Consider the following 20,416-nt stretch of genomic DNA (forward strand, 5'->3'; position numbering starts at 1 on the left):
TCGATTTTATATATATATATATATATATATATATTGTGAAGTAGGCACAAATCACATGGAACGTCAGTTATGTTGACGAATGTCAGAAAAACAGCTGGTAGAAGGATATTAGATAAGGATAGAATGAAAATATAGAATAGACTTTTTAGAACAAAGAACTGGACTCGGAAAATTTGAGGTTCTAGGAAGATTTTAAGAAGAAAGAAAGGGAGGAGATTAGAAAAAAGAATGCAGAATGTAAGGGAACTACAAAAGAGATTGGCATTAATTGATGTAATTAGACAGCAGCAAATTAAGGCAGCAATAGCAGAATATGACTATGATTATGTTCTGTGATATTTTTGTGATATGTAAGGATAAGAAATCTTACTTTTCTGTGAATAGGTCAACAGATAGATAAAGAAATTTATTAAATAGATAGTAAAAGATGCATAGGATATTGAAGTAAAAAATATATTTGATATTCTATTATATAAAGAATCTCATTTATTATATTATGATGATAAAATATTAATTTTTAAATAAAAATTGAGAAAAGATTAAGTCCTTCAATGTCTTACTATACATAATTACAATTATCAATATAAAAAAAAAATTTGAATTAAGGAACAAAAACAGACAATGATAATCTGTGTCTAATGAACTATTTAAAGGTTAAGAAAAGAATACGCGCGCTTCCAAATATGTTCGTATAAGATTAATATAAGCCATCCGGCAAACTTACGTACTCTTCTTTTATTAAACAAACACCCTTCTGCTTGTCTTCGCCATAATCGAATGAACAGTCCCAACATTTCTCATTGTAATCTGCCATTTCTTTACACGTGCACTTGAAAGCCGATGATTAGGCCAGACTAGACATCTGTCTCTGTTAGATTAATCCATTCATTAATTTTTTGGATAATTATACAGTTTAGATAAAGCACCTCGAAAATCAACAAAATTAGGCTTATTCGACGCGTTTTTGCACGAAACGAATCTGGCAAAAAAAGTGTTGCTCTGCCTGCGAACTGCGAAGCGAGATAAAATATCGTTAAAAAGTTAACTATTGTTAGGTTAGGAAAGCTGTCACATCGATGGCATAGAAGATTAGGTACACAAATTCTATTTCATAAACACAATTTTTCTGCTTTAAAAAAACAAATTCTCTGATAGCGTTTTCGGCCCGACCGGGTTTGCACCAACCTGGGTTGGATTAATGGCGTTTTGCGCTCTCCTATTGGTAGAGCGAAAACTCATTCTACGCATATTCACTATGGTGGAAGAATTAAGGTGCAGCCACAATAAAAGGAATAAGGAATTAGGAATAAGGAATAAAGATTTTAACCTATCAGATATCGGATACACCGGAATATACGGTTTCTGATAGATTGGAATCTTTATTCCTTATTTCTAATTCCTTATTCCTTCTATTGTGGCTGCACCATTATTCTTTTAAGGCCCGTCTACAATACACGGAGTAAGAAGTAAGAGTAAGAAATTGACCAATCACAGTCGAATGATCAGAGCATCGGATGACGCAAATCGGATGCAGGGTGAATCCAGCATATTGCCTCGCATTGTGTTTAGGGCTTTACATCATGGATAATATGACACAAATAGCATTGATGGCGCGCTCCCCGAACGCAGCCTCAGTTTCAACTATTCGCAGTTGTTGATTTCTGTTGTGTATTCTTGGTATATTCTATAAAAGAGCAGTTGAGTGTGGACTAAAAATTGGACATATCGCTGAAGAGGATTGGGTGCTTCGTGTACGAGGCTGCAGAAGTTAATTTGATCAATAACTCGATAAATTGTAAAGTAAGTTGAGCTTGTATTAAGTTAAACATTTATTTTAATATATATTATGAGAGCCACAAGTGTTAAATGAAAAATAAAGTGGATATTTTTCAAGTTTTAGGTTTTAGGTTTTTATTATTCCTTTCCATTTTGCGCAGTTGATTATTGTGCTTACGTTTGACTTCGAGGTTATACTTATTGACGTTACTTTTTTTTTTACAAGAATGGACATTTTATCTTTAAATAATTACCCGTTTAGTTTGCATTAAATTGCGTAAAACGATTATTTTAATATTATTATTGGCAAGCGACAAATAAGTAATGAAAAGTAGTTTTCATGTTTTATTTTTTGTTCCTTTTCATTTTGCACAGTTAATTATTGTACGTTAGGTTTGACTTTATATCAAGATTACGTATACTTGATGGATAACGCGCCATTGTTTTGAGATTTTTACGAGACTGAACATTTTATTGTCTTGCAATATAATACAACATCTGAAATGAATTGTATCATATATTTTAGGGAAAACTGCATCATACAAGTATAATGAATAAAATAACAGATAGTTCTTCGGACGAAGATGATCCATATACAAATTCCGTTGCTCGATTAAGAGGTAACACTTTCTTTTTTGTGACAGTTATGTTAATTTATAATTGGAACATATGAGTTCTTCTAATCCAGACATTTTTCTTAATTTTTAAATAGTAATGTGATTTGGAATAATTTCATGTATCATAATCTCATTTTTCAGTTTTAAACTTGAAAAGTCCTTAAAAAAGTAAAACTAATAACAAAATACCTTAGCAGGTTGTAATTAAAAAAACCCATATATTCTTTTAACGTAAAAAAGATGTGTTTCTGTTACTGGTTATGAAAACCAAGTATATAGAAATAAAAGCAACTCTGCAATGTATTTTGATATTTGGAATGAATTCTTACAATTAAATGCAATATTTTGTTTTTAGCATTGAAAAAACAACGCTTTGAGAGAGTGGAACTTTCTCTTAAGGAGAGGTACTTATTACATAAATCATGATTATATAAAATATTATATTAATTACGGAATACTAATATTTTTACATTACATGAATAATATCTATATAATTATTAAAAATAATAAACAAAAATAGATTAATAGATTAAAATCAAATATATATGATATGCAGGAATATAAAAGTCAAACAAAGTCTAAGTGCTGAATAATATTTATAAAAATAAGTATTAGTTATATAAATATATAAACGTTTCGCAACTTTCGGTTATCTATGTGTTAATTGTTAAATTGTAAAATTAAGACAATAATTAAAGTATCAAGGATTAAGAGCGCAACAACAAGTTGATCTATGCTAATGTTTCAGTTTATACATAAATATAAACAAACGTTTCGACCATTATATTCAAGTCATTTTCAATGTTAATATTATACATGATATAAGATACTAAAAAGAACGCGTTTATAAGACCTACATATTAAGATACTTAATTTTTTATCACATTTACATATAATATCCTACTATAAAACCTGTGTAATCTTCCTCTCGCATTGTCGATTGAATTCCAGTTAACATTATGTATCTCTTGAACACAAATGCAGCATTAAAATGTCGTGTTTTCGGTAAAAATAGCAATGTGTCATTAATAAAAATTCGGTTGCCACCATTTGTCTCTTGACAAATTTTAAGTCGAAGTAGCCGTTAATTTTTTGAAGTGGTTTGTACTGAACGCTAGTATCAAATTATAAAAATATTATACAATTTGAAATGTTCTGAATTTAACTATGTTATATTATATTGATTGAGTTCGATTTCAAATTTTTTATGCGCAAAAATTAAACATTACGAGGATCGAGCAATTTAAAAAATATTCCATATTGAATAATTTTGTTATCCATGTAAATTATAAGTTACAAGTTCTAGTCTACATATTGCATCTCAAATCTACAGAAATATAATGGATAACTTATTAAAAAAGTGTTTAAGGTATGGAATATTTTTTAAATTGCTCGGTACTCATAATGTTCAGTTTTTGTGCATAAAAAATTTGAAATTAAACTCAATCAATATAATATAACATAATTAAATTTAGAACACATGGTAGCAACTGAATTTTTATTGATGACATATTGTTATTTTTACGAAAACATATTTTAATGCTGCATTTGCGTTCAAGAGATACATAATGTTAACTGGAATTCAATCGACGATGCGAGAGGAAGATTACACAGGTTTTATAGTAGGATATTATATCTAAATGTGAGCAAAAATTAAGTATTTTAATATGTAGGTCTCATAACGGTCTGTTTAGTATCTTATATCATGTATTAACATTGAAAGTGACCTAAATGTATTGGTTGAAACGTTTGTTTGTATTTACGTATAAATTAAAACATTAGCATAGATCAACTTGCTGTTGCGCTCTTAATCCTTGACACTTTAATTATTGTTTTTATATAATTGAGCCATAATTATATTGATTAATTGTAAAATTAAAATTGTTAAAATTTTCGAAACGGCAATTAATAAAAAAATTAGATTTAAATCTTTGTTTAAAAAACATTTCACGGTTAAAAATTTATTCAGAGCAGAATCTGTTTTCTTTGAATAAAATGTTGATTACGAAATGTTTTTTAAATAGAGATTTAAATACAAATTGTTCTAATGATTGACATTTCGAATATTTTAACACAATTTTAATTTTGTACTTTAACGGTTAAGAGAATGCTGAATAATGTTTGTAAAAATAAATATCATTCATACAAATATGCAAACTCAATCTAAGGTTAAAATATTTGCGTATTTGTACGAACAACACTCATTTTTATACAAATTATTCAGCATTTAAGCTTTGCTCGATTTTCATATTTCTTTGTTTATCATATTGTATAATATTTTATTTATTTTATTTTCAGCAATGCGCAGAAAACAAACTGTGAAGACATAAACGGTCATGGTAAAGATATAAATGATGAAATAAATAATGAAATAAATAATGAAAACGTATATTACGATGAAATAAATAATGATGGAATACAAACGCGAAGCAGGACGGTAAGAGATAGAAGGATTAGAAAAAGTATTACTAGAGCTGTCGATAGGCGAACTAGGGGAAGGGTAATTTTTTTTTTATTTTTTTAAATTGTGCGCGCGCGCGTGCACACACACACACACACACACACAGAAGATGTCCCGTAAGCTTTGACAAAGCGCTCGTGTGTAGAACGAACTAAATTGAGTCGAAAGGTCCTCTATCATTTTGCAATTTTCGCAATAGTTAACAAAATATTAATTACTAAAAATCGCTGAATATTGGTTTTCATTAATTTTTTACTCAAATGTTATCAAAACTTTACAGAAAAACAGCGAGAGACAAAACTTGTTTATTTTCTTCTCATGTTTTGAGAATTTTTTAAGAATTTTTTAATACCGTATTTTCTCATGTTGATAAAAATAGTTACTAATAAGAAAATGCAGTACTAAAAAGTTAATTAAAAATTCTTGAAGTTCTATGAGAAGAAAAGAAACAATTTTTGTTTCTTGCAGTTTTTCTATAATTATTGATAGTATTTGGGTAAAAAATTAAAGACCAATTTTCGCCAATACTTAGCAATTAATATTTTGTTAACTATTGCGAAAATTGCAAAATGATAGAAGACCTTTTGAGTTTAGTTTACTCTATCTGCACACGAGTATTGTTGTCTCAAATATTCTTTAACAACCTGTATATATAATCTATAGAATATGCATCAATGTTTAATTCAAGAAGATATTGCATAATTTTTATGTTAATGTTTCAGCGTTTGCCTGTTGATCTAGAGTACGATGTGGAAATCGTGGAGAAAGAAAAGCAATCCGAATCTTGCAATGATGTAATTGCACTTTCAGATGATGATGCTTACATTGAAGATGACAACTATGAGATAAATATAAAAGTGTACTGGCGATCAAACAGAATTGATCGTTTAAGTATGCGTAGAGTATGTATCTCAGTTATGTGTTAACTAATAACATATGGCAAATCGTAGTTTCATATAATTATTTTTATCATTTATTTAATACATATTTGTGAAGATAACTTTCTGTTATTTTATAGCATGATAATTTCAAAGGTATTTTTGAGCATTATGCCAATTTAGAAGGAGTTTCCATGAATGAAGTCTTAATCATGAAGAAGGATAAAGTTGTCCAGCATACCGATACCCCTGCATCGCTCCAAATTTCCATTATAGATATACTCGGTTCGTATAAATTAGTCGTTGATTTTAATACAATAATGTAATGTTTACTTTATACTTGCAGATGGTGGTATAGTGAATCCAGGTATGAACACATTACCCAAGGATGAGAGCAATGATGAGGACATATGTAATATTAAAGTACAAACGGCGAACAAAAAACAGTCCTTGATTATTCCACTTAAGAAAGATGAACCATTCAAGACGCTATTCGCTAATTGCGCCGAACAACTTGGCGTGAAGGAGAATAATTTGAAACTTTATTTTGATGGAGAACAGATTAATCCATCAGATACTCCAGAGTCCTTAGATCTCGAAGGAGAAGCGTGTATCGATCTTCATATCTCTGCGTAACGTGTAATAAAAAGATAGCTGAAATTTTTAAATACATTTTTACATACATTGTATTCATCTTGTATTGTAAGCATGACATTTACTCATACATTCTTTATTACGTACTTTAAAAACACATGTAAATTATCATGTGCCTTCCAACAAGCGACACAGTGCGACACAGTGATCATGTCATCTTTGTTTAACATTGACAAACAACGATATAATGATCCATTGTGTCACACCGTGTCATTTGTGTCGCTTATTGGAAGGCACACATCATCATGTCAGTAACTATACATGACTGTTATTTGTAATTTAATAGAAGGTGACTGATCAATTTTTAAAAAGGCCTTAGTAGTGTATATTATTTACTAATGTAAATAAATAGCTATTTGCGGAAATATATACGCGGTCTTAAAGAAATAAGTACAAGCAATAAATATGTAAATCAACTTTTAAAATAAAATGGCATTTGTAGTAGAATTATTAATTATTAAGGAACATAATATTTATTACTGAGATTTTATCTTTAGTTAGTTGCTAAGAGTTAAGTAAAGAATATGTTAAATCAAAATAGTATATAAGTGTTTGCATCTTGGATTATGTTTACTGATATAATATTAAGTGTTATGATATTAGATTTGTGGAAATAAATTTTTTAAAAAGATATTTTTACAACAACAACGAATCATATATTTATTGTGATACATTATTATATTATACATAATGTACATAATATACTGATATATGCTCTATAAGTATACAAATGTATTATATACATATAAAGCGCATTCAATACTTCTGTTTATTACGATTCTGCACAATATATTGACTACTACATTCAATTGCAATTTCTATTCTTTTTAACACAAGCAGTCAAGAACATTAATTATTAATAATACATTTCATCCGCGTTAACATTCCTATCCTGAGAAAGTACACTTTGTCTTGTTTGTGAACACCAATTTTAATGAAAATTTTGAATCGATATCGAATATATCACCAAATATTTCATCGCTATACACTTTATGTTCATGATTACCGTCTGTCAGAAGGATAGGGATAAAATAAAAGGATATTTGTGATGAGTACTATACAATTTGTTTACGACTCTTTCAACGATAAATATTGCACGGCAATTGATCAAATACTTTCATTGAAAATATTAGGCATGAGTCTCGACAAAAAGTGTGTCGTATGCTAATTTTATTCTATATAATACATGATAATGTGATAGTAATTTACTGTCAAAAGGAATGTTTTGGAGAGTCAATCAATTGTCGAGAAAAACTAGCTTAATCATTAAATTTGCGATTTGAATTGTGTCCAAACAGGGCGGAACGGATCTCGGGTATCAATTGTTGCGCTATCAGCTCTAATCTGGTCTCCAAAGTATTGCTAATCTTTATGCGCCCTGTGGAACAAAAAGTTATTTCGTATACAATATTAATTCAGCAATTAATATAATTACTTTGTTAAAATCAAAGTTGTAATTCAAATTACTTAAAATTTACGTGATATATTTCTCATTATTTTTGCAAAATGTACTAAAATTAATAATTTAATACAATAAAAAATATATTTTGATGATATAATTACCTTTGGATGCTAATAATTCCACACCTCCACAGCTTTCTGTGGGCAAGAAATTATCAGAATCGATCTTCAATACAACATCTTTCTTAGTTTTCTGCTTATACTGCTGCTGAACGTTGTCAATAAGGGATTCTACGAGCGGTATATCAACTTGACGAACACGAAGAGTAATGTTTGATTCTGTTAGCTGTAAAAATATAAATTATGCTATAAAAATGTTTATAAGGTTAAAAAATGATAAACAACGTAATACACAATAATAACAAAATAATTAAAAATATAAAAATATTACTTGATAAAGCCCTTGGATTATCAGTAGTTGGAGAATTTCTTTATACTGCGCAGGGTTACGAGTTACTTCACCTAATCTCTTTCTAGCTTCTTCAAGAACATTGCGTACATGATCTTCACGCACTTTTAAGGCCTTCAATCGTGCCTGATTAAGCATGTTTGAAGATTGTCTACAATTAATAAAATTATAAAATAAAACGCAAACGTATATTAGGTATTTTTATAATTTCTTATAAAATAAATAAAATTAAAGCTTAAAGAGATTCTAAAGTCATCTGTTTTTTTACCGATTCAGTAGGACTTGCGCACATATGATTCATGTGTTATTGATACATTATTACTGACCACTTTTATCAGTCTCCTGGTCCACTATGCAATGTATAGTATATACACATAATAAAATAAAATAAAATAATTTTTCATACATACATCTTTTTTTGCAGTTCAACTTGTTTTTCCTTTTTCTCATAATACTCCATGATCTTGAGACGCTGTTGTTGCACCAGACGTCCCTTCTCAATATTAAATTCTTCTTCTGCCTTGGCATCTATTTCCTCTGCCTTTTCATTGGCCTCTTGTTCTATGAAGGCCATCATATGCTTGATCTATAATCATATAATTTCTTTCTTGATCTTCAAATCTTTATCTCCAATATCTTAGTAAGGGACTTCAATTTAATTACTAAATTTTTCAATGTTTATTTCACAGACATTAAAACGACTAATGAATTTCTCGACGAAATATCAGTTATTGTCCAATTTTCACGAACCGTCATTCATTTATTCGATTTTACTCTCGCTCCGTTCGTCTACTGGTACAAGAATCGCGATTTAGAGCAGCTATGAAAATGAGAAATCCGAAATACTTGAGAAAATATATAATCTCTCTTGAGAAATGTATCTGACGAAGGTAGTAACGTTTTAGCGTAACAATAAATAATCAAAAATATATTAATAGCGCAAGAGTACAATGCTGAGCTCGAAGGAGGCGATGGCGAGTTGGGGAAAAGGATGGATTGTTCCGTTAACGGAAGAATGCGTCACACAGGAGACTTATTTTTCCTCGCTTACCTGCTTCTGAACGTCTGCGTCGCTGAGAGCCATGATGTCGCCCGGTCAATTTTCTTCCCTAAAAATGCTCGGTGGGCTCGCAAGGATTCGAGATCACGAGACTCGGCGAAGAGGAGTCGTTCAGTCAACGCCTACGACAGCACGTCCAACGCTCGGCGTAACGTCGGTCATATGACCCGAAGTGTGACCAGCCAGAGGCGCGTTCCGAAATGCACACGACGATGGCAGTTACAGAGCCTCAGGATGTGTTCCAAAATTTACTGCCGGTACTGAAAATCTATAGTGCACGTATGTAAACTATAAATTTTCAGTACTGACAGTAAATTTTGGAATACAGCCTCAGAGAGAGCGAGAGGCAAATTTGTCGCGCGAATAGAGGCACTGAACTATATATATACTGGAATGAACATCGAGGAAAATTCGTGGCCGCAATTGATCAGCGGCCATTTTGGTTGGGACAAATATTTGAATCGGAAGAATTCGTGTGCGCGTTGCGATCGATGTACTATCGATGTGTGGAAATCTATATGAACATGAATGGTAAACAAAAATAATATCACTTCAATTTTACTAGTACTCTACTCACTACTGTATCCACACCCCACTGTCCACACGGGTTACTAAGGAGCAAGAAAAGTTAACAATCTATTGAATTACCAAATAGTGATTTTTTCCAAATGAAAATAATAATAAAGACGTCTTCCCAAAATGATTTCTAATCGATTCCATTCATAAAACACATCAAATAAAATCGTCTGCTAACTTGACACATGATAAAATTTGTTAATAAGAAAACTATGATTACCCAAATTTCTCCAAGCGATTCCCAAATTATATTGATATAAATAAATCCAAAATATTCAATGTCTGCTATCTTGTCAGTGGTCTAATCAGTCAAGTATTCCTCTCTCATTCGACTGTAACAAGGAAATACTCAAAAATCAATTTTTAGACTACGGCATACAAAATATACGATTACGGCAAATATAAACACTCCCTCATAGTTCAGTGGATAGAATCCCTAGTCTGCATTATTAATCTTGATCAAATTCAACCTTTGCTTTATTAACTAATAATTTTTCACAGCATATAAAAGGAATATGTTAAATAACAAGACTTTCTATGAAATGATCTTATATTTAATTAAAAATATTATTTCTTTTCAACTTTTTTCGTACTTTTACTCCCTTTTTTCAATCTGTAAAACGCATCCGTCCGCAACTTATTTCTTATCTGCCTCGCTTTACGCAGCTTGAAGCGGTCAAAGTCGTTGAGTTCTGCACGCTGAAACAGAAAAATATTTTTCTCAAATGTAATATCCAAAACATATTATTCCAAAATATATTATTTCTAAAGTTGAAACTATGTCATCAGAATCAAGTTACAGTCGTCAGTAAAAGTCAGACGGCATTTCCTATCAAAAAACACTGGTTCATCACATATTTAATTTTTATAAACATAATTTTTCAATATTTCATTTTTTTAAGACAAAAATGCATTAATATTATTTGCTAGAAATGAAATAAGTATGATATTTATTTAATATAAATATCAACTATTAGCTTAATAAATAATTAACATATTCTGTAATACTTTCTTCTTGGCTTCAAGTTTTTTGGCCCACATCGTCTCTTTCCAAAGTTCGTTAATATTAGCCGTGTCCCATGCTTTACGCACGACACGAGAGGATCCAGAAAATGGAAAACGTAAACGGAATTTTGTCAAGTGAAGCTCATTGAGTCTCATCTCACCACGGGATACACCAGATAATGGACTATCGACCAGAACCTGTATGTATAAAAAGGGGATCAGTTGTAAGATTTGAAGAATTTAACAACTTATTAAAGAAGTCACAACTATATTATTAGAATGAAATTAACATCACCAAAGTCAATCGGCAATTCGTATCATATTATTATTCCATCATACAATATAGAAATTATCATAGTTTATTATAATATAGTTATTTATAGAATTTATTGTAGAGTTATTATAGTTATATTATATACATAAGTTTATTATAGAGATTTCTTATAGATTATTAGAGTTTATTACAGAAATTTGTACATAAAAGCCACACAATGCTCTTATTTTATTTGTTCAAGTTAAGTCTTTCTGTCCACATTTAACACGATCAATATAAAAATGATATTATATACAAAAAAATAACTAAAATAAAAACATCCATGTAAAGTTTGCTGCGCAAATAAAAAATTATTCTAATTAACGTTGTTGCAACAAATTATTAATCAATGGCTATGTTCAACAGAACATTTATTTTGCAACTGTTGGAAGTTTTCTTTGCATTGATTGGATTATACTTTTAAATCTAGAATAATACATCCTATCTCATCAATCATAAAATGGTTGCAAAACTGTTGTATTCTATTGAATGCAGCAAATATATAAGCTACAAAAAATTATTTAATACTGTATAATTCTATAACTTTTTTATACCAAAAAGATTAAAACATTTTAACAGAGAGAAATATTGTTTATACCCGATTCTGATCAATGACATCAACGATGGTAACTAGTTTGCCTTGATAAGGACCATCGCTCACATAGGCCACACGGCCAGATTGTACAAATCTTTGGAACGGCTGTTGAAAAAGGACAAGATATTACTAATAGCATTCGTAAGCTAAATATATTAAATTTATCTTTAAAGAATAAATTCTTTAGTATGTAAATATTAAAATTTCATACACTTATTCAGTGAATACACTATACGGTATACATGCGCTATACATTTTCAGTAGTGGCAGTGAATATCGGAACGCACCCTATGTGAGTTGTACAGAGGCATATTTTCATTATCCATAACCAGAAGCAACTGCTGCTAAGGCTATCTTTGTCTTCAGTGACCAGAAAACGAAGATAGCCTTAACCACGGTTACTTCTGGTCGCATAACGAAAATATGTCCCAGTTATTTTAGTGTTTCTCAAACATCAACAATAAATGGGAAAAACAAATTGAGTGGCACATGTGCATTACAATTGGTACTTTACAGCTTTTTCTTTCGTACAGATGTTGGCTTCAGGTTCAACGGCGTAGCCGCCCCAAACCAATAAACTACTGTCTATACGTCTCACATGATAGATTTCCTAACATCAATAATTGTCAACTTTAACGCTCAATATCTCGTTTCGCAGGGCAATCTCAAACTTTTTTCTGCCAGATTCTTTCATTTTATGCAAAAAACGCGTCGAATGATCCTAATTTGATCGAAATCGGAGGCGAATAAGCTCTTCTGGAGAATTAACTTAAAAATAATTTATTGCGCGAATAAATAATATTGACCGAATTGCGCCACTATAAGAACGCAAGATACGTCTAGAATCCCATTTGAAGATACACCATGCGATTGACGAACAATAACTTGACGAGGTTAAGTCGCAAGATAATTCGCAAGGCAAAAGTGACCGTTACGTTAAAAATTGCGAGCATGAAACGAGAAAAACGGAATTCGCGGAAAATCTATCCGACGTCTGTTTCTTCTTCTAAATTTGATTGCCCCTGGTTTTCAAAAATGAGATACACGTGGCCAATTACGTCCAAAACACAAAGTCGGCAAGACTTCCAAAAAATTTGAGATGATGCAATATCCAAACCGAGACGTTCGTCCCGATTCACGCTCGTCACGAAACTCCTATCCGACGTCTGTTTATACAATTTTGCACGATCATTATTTAATAAGCTTCACCATTCAATTACCATGTTCTTCTTCTAACACGCCTTCAGAGAGAAAGACTGAGAAAGACCATAGTGGAAAGACGGTGAGCTTAGAGGCCTAGATTACCTAAATAACAGAGATGTGACATAGAAGGGTATGGTCTAATTGGCTGTCTAAATCACGTGATCGAGCGCCATTTTACTGCGTATAATTAGAATCCTAGGACTCCACGTATAGAGTCTAATAAGGTATGTACGTATAATGTATGTATTATTTTAAGGGGGTGATCCCGATTGATCACGGCTCGATTGGACACCACCAATCACAGCGACCGGTGCTTAGAAGCTTTGTAGTCTCAAGCGCTGTGAGTGGCTCGTGTCCAATTGAGCCGTGTCCAACTGGGTGCCACCCATTGTAAGTACATACTATACTTTCTTCTTTTTCTAACAATTTAACTTTCCTCATGTAATGCATCAGCTGTTATCAGCTTATAAAGGTACCTTTTCATGTCGACGCTCGACGCTCATTTTCGGCGTCAAAATAATTCACATGATAAGGTGCCTTTTCACGCTGACGCTCGACGCTCATTTTCAGCGTCAAAACAGGTCACATGATCAAAATTGACGAATACCAAGCGTCAATTTTGATCATGTGACCTGTTTTGACGCTGAAAATGAGCGTCGAGCGTCAGCGTGAAAAGGCACCTATAGAAATTGGCGAATATCAAGCGTCAATTTTGATCTTGTGATTTATTTCTACGCTGAAAACGAGCTTCGAGCGTCAGCATGAAAGGCACCTTATGGTTATAAGTACTTAGCCTTAAACACAATAGGCACTGGAAATAATGAGCAGTCCAATGAGAGCTCTGGAATATAATATCGAACTTATAGCGTTTTCGGCCCGACCGGGTTTGCACCAACCTGGGTTGGATTAATGGCGTTTTGAATCAGAGCTCTGACTGGGGCTGCGTTCGAAAACATCATCCGGGTTTCTCCGTGTATCATCTTATCCTTGTTTAACACTGAGTGAACAACGAAGATAATACGATACGCGGGAGCACTCGGGTGATGTTTCCGAACGCAGCCTGGATGGCTCGTTATTCCCTGTTGCCTGTTGTGCCTATTGTGTTTAAGGCTTAAGCCTTTATACTGAATTAAAATGTCGATGACGACCTAACCCAACCGACGTAATGTCGTATCTCTATTCTCTGTTATCGAAGCCTCTACTACTGTTGCGCGTCAGCCTCAAATATCCCGAAGTCGTTTGCATATCCGGCAGAAGGCAGAAGTCGCGATTTCAATAGGAGAGTAAAGGGGACGCCGAATACACCAATTAGCCTTGTCAAGTCTTGTTGTTTCTGAGTTTTGTGACCATGGCGGATCCGCTGAGTTTATTGCGGCAGTATAATGTTAACAAGAAGGAAATAATCGAACGCGAGAACCAGATTATATTTGGCGAGTTCTCCTGGCCCAAGAATGTCAAGACCAATTATCTGACTTATGGGTGAGTGTACATACAGCAAACACGTTGTCTTGGAACTACTCCGTGCGGTTACAATCTGTGCTTGACTGCCATCTCTAAAGCGACAATAAAAGAGGCAGAAAGAGGGAAATACGATGTATATACGATGCACTAAAGTCTAATAACGATAGAGACACAAACTCATTACAGATGTACTTTTGCCAAGTCGAGCTAGGAACATTCACCATGTGCCTTGTTACGTCTGTGATTTTCCTCTCTCAAATATTTTTTAATTTTCTTTAGAGACTCCAAACTTTCTAAGATTTGTATTTTTTTGCGATATTTTCTGTATATTTTTTAACAAAATTTAATTTCTTTTTCTGCCGATTCTGATCTTTATTACAAGATTGATTCTTAATCCTCTGGAACTAATGCCAAAATCTATAACACAAAGTGCTTTTTAGCAACGGAACACTGTCATAAACTGTATGACACTTAGTGTTGAATTTTAGCTGAAACATTGGTTAGCTTTTTTATTTTACCACAAGTGAAGTAAAAAAAAAAGATCTTATACATATATATTTGAAATTCAGATATATTTGGAATCTGATTATACTTAAATATAATCTTAAAATCTCTTATTGGAGTATCACTTTTAGAAAAATAAATAGTAATAAAATATAAAAATTTATATTGTTTTTTTTTGTGAAGATTTATTGTGATATAAAACGATGATACAGTCAAATACAGCATTTTAGTTGTATACATTTGTGCTAACTATTGTTATATTTAGAAAGCACTGAATTATGAGTAAAAATTATATATCAAATTTTAATTAATATTATATCTATTATATCTCTTTCTTTTGCTCAATTATTGGTCATTATTAGGATTTTTATAGAACCTTTGTAATCTAAACAACCACTAAACAGTAGGTTCCCAATAGATTTATGTCAACTTCAGAGGATTAAACTTTATTTCATAATATCGTCTGATTTGAGTGTTTCATTTTTGCATGAATAATTTTTTCTCTTACTTGCAAAGACTTGTAAAACCATGCTTGCTCTGATGAAATTGGAGCAGAAGATATAACATTATTTCTCTTATTTTTGCTTTTTTAGTTGAATTCAAAACCAAAACTAGATTATGGTAAATTAGATTATGATTGTAAGTTCAAAATTAAACATGTATTTTTGTATGATTTTTTCCTCTCTAAAAAATTCTTTGATTTTTCTGAGAGATTTCCAAACTTAGCATTTACTTTTTTATGATACTTTCTGAACTCTAACAAAATTTAATTTCTTTTTCTACTGAGCCTTAAATTGATCCTTAAATTTTACTGCTTCATAGTGTTTCTCAATCATTTTTCTTTCACTTGTAAACCTAGGAAGGATAAGATTATGTTTGTTCTAAAATAGCAGTACAAGATTGTTATTTTCTTACCTTTGTTTTCTTAGTTGAATTCTAAATCAAAACTAAATTGTGATACTTTAATTTTAAAATTAAACACGCATTTTTATTACAATTTATACTGAAAGCAGGTACATAAGTTTGGCTATAAGTATAAAAGCAACTTCAGATTTATTGCATTTTTTTTTGAAAGAAAAAAAGTAATAAAATCCAAAGGAAAACTGACAAAATATTAAAATTGTTATGACAATAAATGTTTAATTTATTTTTCATTAGATATACACAGACGTTTACATCAATTTGTACGAATGCTTTTTTTAGTTATAGCCAAGACCGCGTATATTATATATCTTATTTAAAAAGATATATAAAGATTGGTAATGATAAAATATTTATAATAAAATTGTTTATTATTTACAAAATGAAGAAAAATCTCTTTGAGAAGGATATTTATATTTCTTTCTGTTTTCCAGATCTGGAAAAGAAGGGACACCCAAGGAATACTATACACTCGAGTGTCTCTTATTTCTGCTCAAACATGTCCAGCTTACACATCCAGTGTATGTGCGACAAGCAGCCGCGGAGAATATCCCGGTGGTGCGTCGACCTGACAGAAAAGATTTGCTGGCCTATCTCAATGGCGAGACTGCCACGTCAGCCGCCATAGACAAGTCGGCGCCGTTAGAAATCCCAACACAGGTGAAACGCGCCGCCGAGGATGGCTTAGAAAGCGGCTCATCGAAAAAACCCCGTTTCGAGGAGACCCACGTGCAGAAGGTGAAGGAGCAGCTAGCCGCACGTCTGGATGCTCCTAAGGAAGCATCAGTTACCGTCGATAATATCAAATCTCTCTCGGAGGCAATGTCAGTGGAAAAGATTGCTGCAATCAAGGCAAAACGTTTGGCGAAAAAACGTACTACTATCAAGGAGAATGATGATATTGGCATGGGCTCGGATCTACGCGTAATCCTCGACATGGATGTAGACGATACAAAAGACATCGTGTCCCGCGAGCGCCAATGGCGAACACGCGCCACTATCTTGCAGAGTAGCGGCAAGATCTTCGCAAAAAATATCTTTGCGATTCTGCAAAGTATTAAGGCACGTGAAGAAGGTAGGCAGAAGGGCCCGATCGTGCCTACACCTATGGTGACGCCACGCTCGACACCCATGAGGCCTCTTCCACAACCAGCCGTCTACAATCGTTACGATCAGGAACGTTTCATCCGGCAGAAGGAAGAAACGGAAGGCTTTAAGATCGACACCATGGGAACGTATCACGGCATGACCCTAAAGTCCGTAACTGAGGGCACAAATCCCGCCGTGAGAAAACCCCCGACCAATCCGTCCGCCACGCCAACATCTGGTTTACTGCCGACATCCGCCGCTAAACTAACGCCTCAGCAAGCCGCGCAGAACAAACGACCCAGTCGAACGCCCATTATCATCATTCCTAGCGCCAACACATCTCTCATTACCATGTACAACGCTAAGGACATCCTCCAAGACTTGAAGTACATTAGTAATGAAGACAAACGGTCACAGGGTTGCAAGCGAGAGAATGAGGTGCTTCTTCAACGGCGGAAGGAAGGTGGTCTGACCGTACCTTACCGAGTAGTCGATAATCCACAAAAACTCACAAATGCCGATTGGGAGAGAGTCGTTGCTGTGTTTGTCATGGGACCGGCTTGGCAATTCAAAGGTTGGCCATTTGATGGCAACCCAGTGGAAATCTTTTCAAAAAGTATGAAAAAAAATCTCTTCGTAGCGAAAATACGTATACATATATGTACGATTATTTTGGCACTTTTATATTATCTTTTAGATTTTTCTCAGTTTATGGAAATAATGTGCCATAATTGAATTAGGCGTTTTATTACATTGCGAGAAATATACATAAAATACTGTAAATTTTGTAGTCTTTTCACAGAAAGAGAAAAACTCGATCATATATGTCATTTGTATTGTATTTTGAATGTGTAAGCAAAAAATTGTTTTTTCTTCCATAGTATGCGCGTTTCACTTGAAATATGATGAGATGAGGCTGGACACAAACGTAGCTCGATGGGCTGTCACAGTGATTGAATTGAGTCGGACAAAGAGGCATTTGGATAGAGCAGCGTTAATGATATTTTGGGAACATCTCGATAAGTGAGTTATTAATACCTTATTAATTTAATTTATTATCACGTACACATACGTATCTTCCTAATATAACAATCTTATTTCTGAAATTAAACTGATAAATTACTTTTTAAATTTAATCTAATCTTTCTAATTTTTATTGTTTTATGAATAGTATATTACGAGTAGAGAGTTGAGAGAAATTAAAAAACCGCTATATTCAGAAATTAAAAGTGAGATATTGGAACTCTTGGACCCTTAGTACCCTAGGACAGAAATCCTTATTTTGTATTCTGACTAATTAAAAAGGTTTACTAATTTTTTAATTTGTATTTATTTTTTTTTTTTATGAAACTTGTTTTAACAATTTTTTCTCTGTGTTTAATATTTTATTTTTATTTTGACATTAACATAAAAGGAAAAATATCGTATTTTTTTCAATAAATAACTAAATGTAGTATTTTGTAACATAGTATGTAAGTTTTTTATTAATAGGATAATAAAAATGCTTTAAAGTAATAAAAAATCTGTTTAATTTAATAACTTACTCTAAGATTTTTGCATTTTCAAAATCCTTTCTGCAGTTGGAAAAGTACTCAAATGCATTGTATTTTAATAAATAGAAATTGTATTTTCATGTCGTATTATACACGTTTTGTTGATTAAAACAATGCATTTTTCTTAATTTTCTAAAAGAAAGATCTTATTAAACGAAAAAATTATGCAAGTTTTTTTCTCTCATTAAAAACATTTCATATAAATGGAAATAACTACTTTTGCAAATGGAATACTCATATATATATATATATATATTTTTTTTTTTTTAAAAGCTGATATTTCATTATTCATTATTAAGTCAATATCTTTAATAACAATAGTTTAATAACAAAGTTTCTATCTTTACAGGCATATGATCAAGAACAAGCCGCATCTTCGTTTCTGAAATGATAAAGCGATTCAGGTTGCAGAAATGGCAATATATCGATCCCTGCGTCCCATGTTTCCATCGATTGGAATTTTTACCAGAAGATATAGGGCCGTGAGGTTCTTTGCCGATGGTGTTGTGACGCTGATTATTCGCGGATAAAGGTACCCGCGATAAGCAATGTGATGTATGACAACTGAGTCGTTGTCATATTATGTTAGATGCGTTTACATTTTATTGTTGCTTGCACGAATAAAATACTAAAAAAATTGGAACGAACTATGGGCCGGTCTCACTAATTCCGATTAGTCTAATCGGTCGATTAAATATTAACCGTGATTGGTCAATTCTGCTGAACAGCAAATGCGATTGGTCAGTTCCAATCGGTCGATTAAATTAATCGGAGTTGGTGAGACCTGCCCTATGCCTTCTTCAATTGAAAAGTTAAAGCGGCTCTACATTGAGATTTTAAGGCATAAAGTAATGATTACACATATATCCAGGTATTGCCCCCACTCTCATCATTATAGTTGAAAACAGAATGCTTTTTCCATACTTAGAAGCGTGTTTGGATTCCTACCCGGGTGTTCCTCAGATGTTATGTCATCCTTGTTTAACATTCAGTAAATAAGTATAGAGTGATGCCTGAGTAGGAATTTGAACATAGCCCAAATATGATCTCCAACAGTTCGGTGTGATCGAATATATGGAATATGTATATTGGGTACGTGAGCCACCAGCATTTGCGCTAAATACGTGTCTCAAATGTAAATTGTCCTCTATTCTTAGTGCCAGGTTGTACATTATTTTTCTATATTTTCTGATCTCTTAAAAGAATAAGTATCTCTCGATTACAAATTTTGTACTCGCGAGATTTACAAATCTAGCGCTTAGCTATCAACATGCTATTTTGGCATATTCCGATATTTTACTCTCCATGAAAACATAGACGTTTGTGGCGAAATATTGGAATCTGAATTTTCCCCCACTCTATGTTTTGAATGATATACTGATGAGAGTGGGAGCAATATCTGAATATGTCTATCAAAGGTGAAATCGCACCTTTAAGCCATAAAAAATCAACCAATGATAGTCGATTATTTTTTTTACATTCGATCGTGATTGATCAATAAACTTAAGCTTATTCCTATTGTGTTAAAAGCTCATTGTAGACGCTGCTTAATACTGTATTAAGTTCTGATGAAGATTATACTGCGTATTCAAAGCTAAATGCTTTATTCGAGGATCGAACAGAATACGAGTGTAAAAAAATTTCAAGTGCCAACACGACGAAGGTTTGTCTCGTTCAGTTTTTCAAGCAAGCTAGCAAGAGGTATTACATTTCGACGGTCGATAACGGTATTAAGTTTCTTTGCGCGTGCTTTGTAATTCGAGACGCGACACCGCGAATCCTCTCAAGGGAGAAAGGACGGAGCGAGGATTCGCGAGGGGAAATTCGGTCTGTTTTCCTTGCACCTAAAACCAAAGCCAAAGTAAATCGCTCGCGGCGCG

The 20,416-nt window shown here is 32.6% G+C and overlaps 5 protein-coding genes across 8 annotated transcripts in view; 2 read left to right on the forward strand and 3 right to left on the reverse strand.

The window, feature by feature from the left end:
• Dus3 (Dihydrouridine synthase 3) overlaps positions 1-955 on the reverse strand; it is a 7,406-nt gene extending 6,451 nt beyond the window's left edge. For all 3 annotated transcript variants that reach the window (XM_018515919.1, XM_018515918.1, XM_018515917.1), the window contains exon 1: positions 729-955. In XM_018515919.1, the coding sequence (XP_018371421.1) occupies positions 729-814 (86 nt within the window). In that variant the 5' untranslated portion in view covers positions 815-955. The remainder of the gene's footprint in view (positions 1-728) is intronic.
• Positions 956-1,618: 663 nt separating this feature from the next.
• Positions 1,619-6,779, forward strand: Rad60 (DNA repair protein Rad60). Of its 2 annotated transcripts, none has more exons than XM_018515925.1 (7): positions 1,619-1,800; positions 2,303-2,396; positions 2,749-2,797; positions 4,692-4,893; positions 5,577-5,756; positions 5,873-6,017; positions 6,079-6,779. In XM_018515925.1, exons 2-7 carry the CDS (start codon positions 2,327-2,329, stop codon positions 6,366-6,368), a joined length of 936 nt encoding a protein of 311 aa, XP_018371427.1. In that variant the 5' UTR covers positions 1,619-1,800; positions 2,303-2,326; the 3' UTR covers positions 6,369-6,779. The 2 variants fall into 2 exon arrangements, with proteins under 2 accessions (XP_018371427.1, XP_018371428.1); XM_018515926.1 differs by having other exon boundaries at positions 4,692-4,830.
• A 340-nt stretch (positions 6,780-7,119) lies between these two features.
• Positions 7,120-9,511, reverse strand: Vha26 (V-type proton ATPase subunit Vha26). The gene is made up of 5 exons (XM_018515929.1): positions 9,308-9,511; positions 8,667-8,842; positions 8,239-8,407; positions 7,950-8,133; positions 7,120-7,764 (listed from the first exon to the last, which is right to left on the reverse strand). The coding sequence occupies exons 1-5, from the start codon at positions 9,338-9,340 to the stop codon at positions 7,646-7,648; spliced, it is 681 nt and encodes a 226-aa protein (XP_018371431.1). The 5' UTR covers positions 9,341-9,511; the 3' UTR covers positions 7,120-7,645.
• A 941-nt stretch (positions 9,512-10,452) lies between these two features.
• LOC108766566 (60S ribosomal protein L14-like) lies at positions 10,453-13,088 on the reverse strand. Its single transcript, XM_018515931.1, has 4 exons — positions 13,026-13,088; positions 11,809-11,910; positions 10,901-11,095; positions 10,453-10,591 (listed from the first exon to the last, which is right to left on the reverse strand). The coding sequence occupies exons 1-4, from the start codon at positions 13,026-13,028 to the stop codon at positions 10,460-10,462; spliced, it is 432 nt and encodes a 143-aa protein (XP_018371433.1). The 5' UTR covers positions 13,029-13,088; the 3' UTR covers positions 10,453-10,459.
• A 1,153-nt stretch (positions 13,089-14,241) lies between these two features.
• Positions 14,242-19,852, forward strand: hyx (cell division cycle 73 hyrax). The gene is made up of 4 exons (XM_018515876.1): positions 14,242-14,487; positions 16,329-17,599; positions 17,865-18,006; positions 18,886-19,852. Exons 1-4 carry the CDS (start codon positions 14,357-14,359, stop codon positions 18,920-18,922), a joined length of 1,581 nt encoding a protein of 526 aa, XP_018371378.1. The 5' UTR covers positions 14,242-14,356; the 3' UTR covers positions 18,923-19,852.
• The last annotated feature ends 564 nt before the right edge of the window (positions 19,853-20,416 follow it).

The sequence above is a fragment of the Trachymyrmex cornetzi genome, unplaced genomic scaffold (genome assembly GCF_001594075.2).
Source record: "Trachymyrmex cornetzi isolate Tcor2-1 unplaced genomic scaffold, Tcor1.1 scaffold607, whole genome shotgun sequence".
In the NCBI taxonomy this organism is placed as follows: Eukaryota; Metazoa; Arthropoda; class Insecta; order Hymenoptera; family Formicidae; genus Trachymyrmex; species Trachymyrmex cornetzi.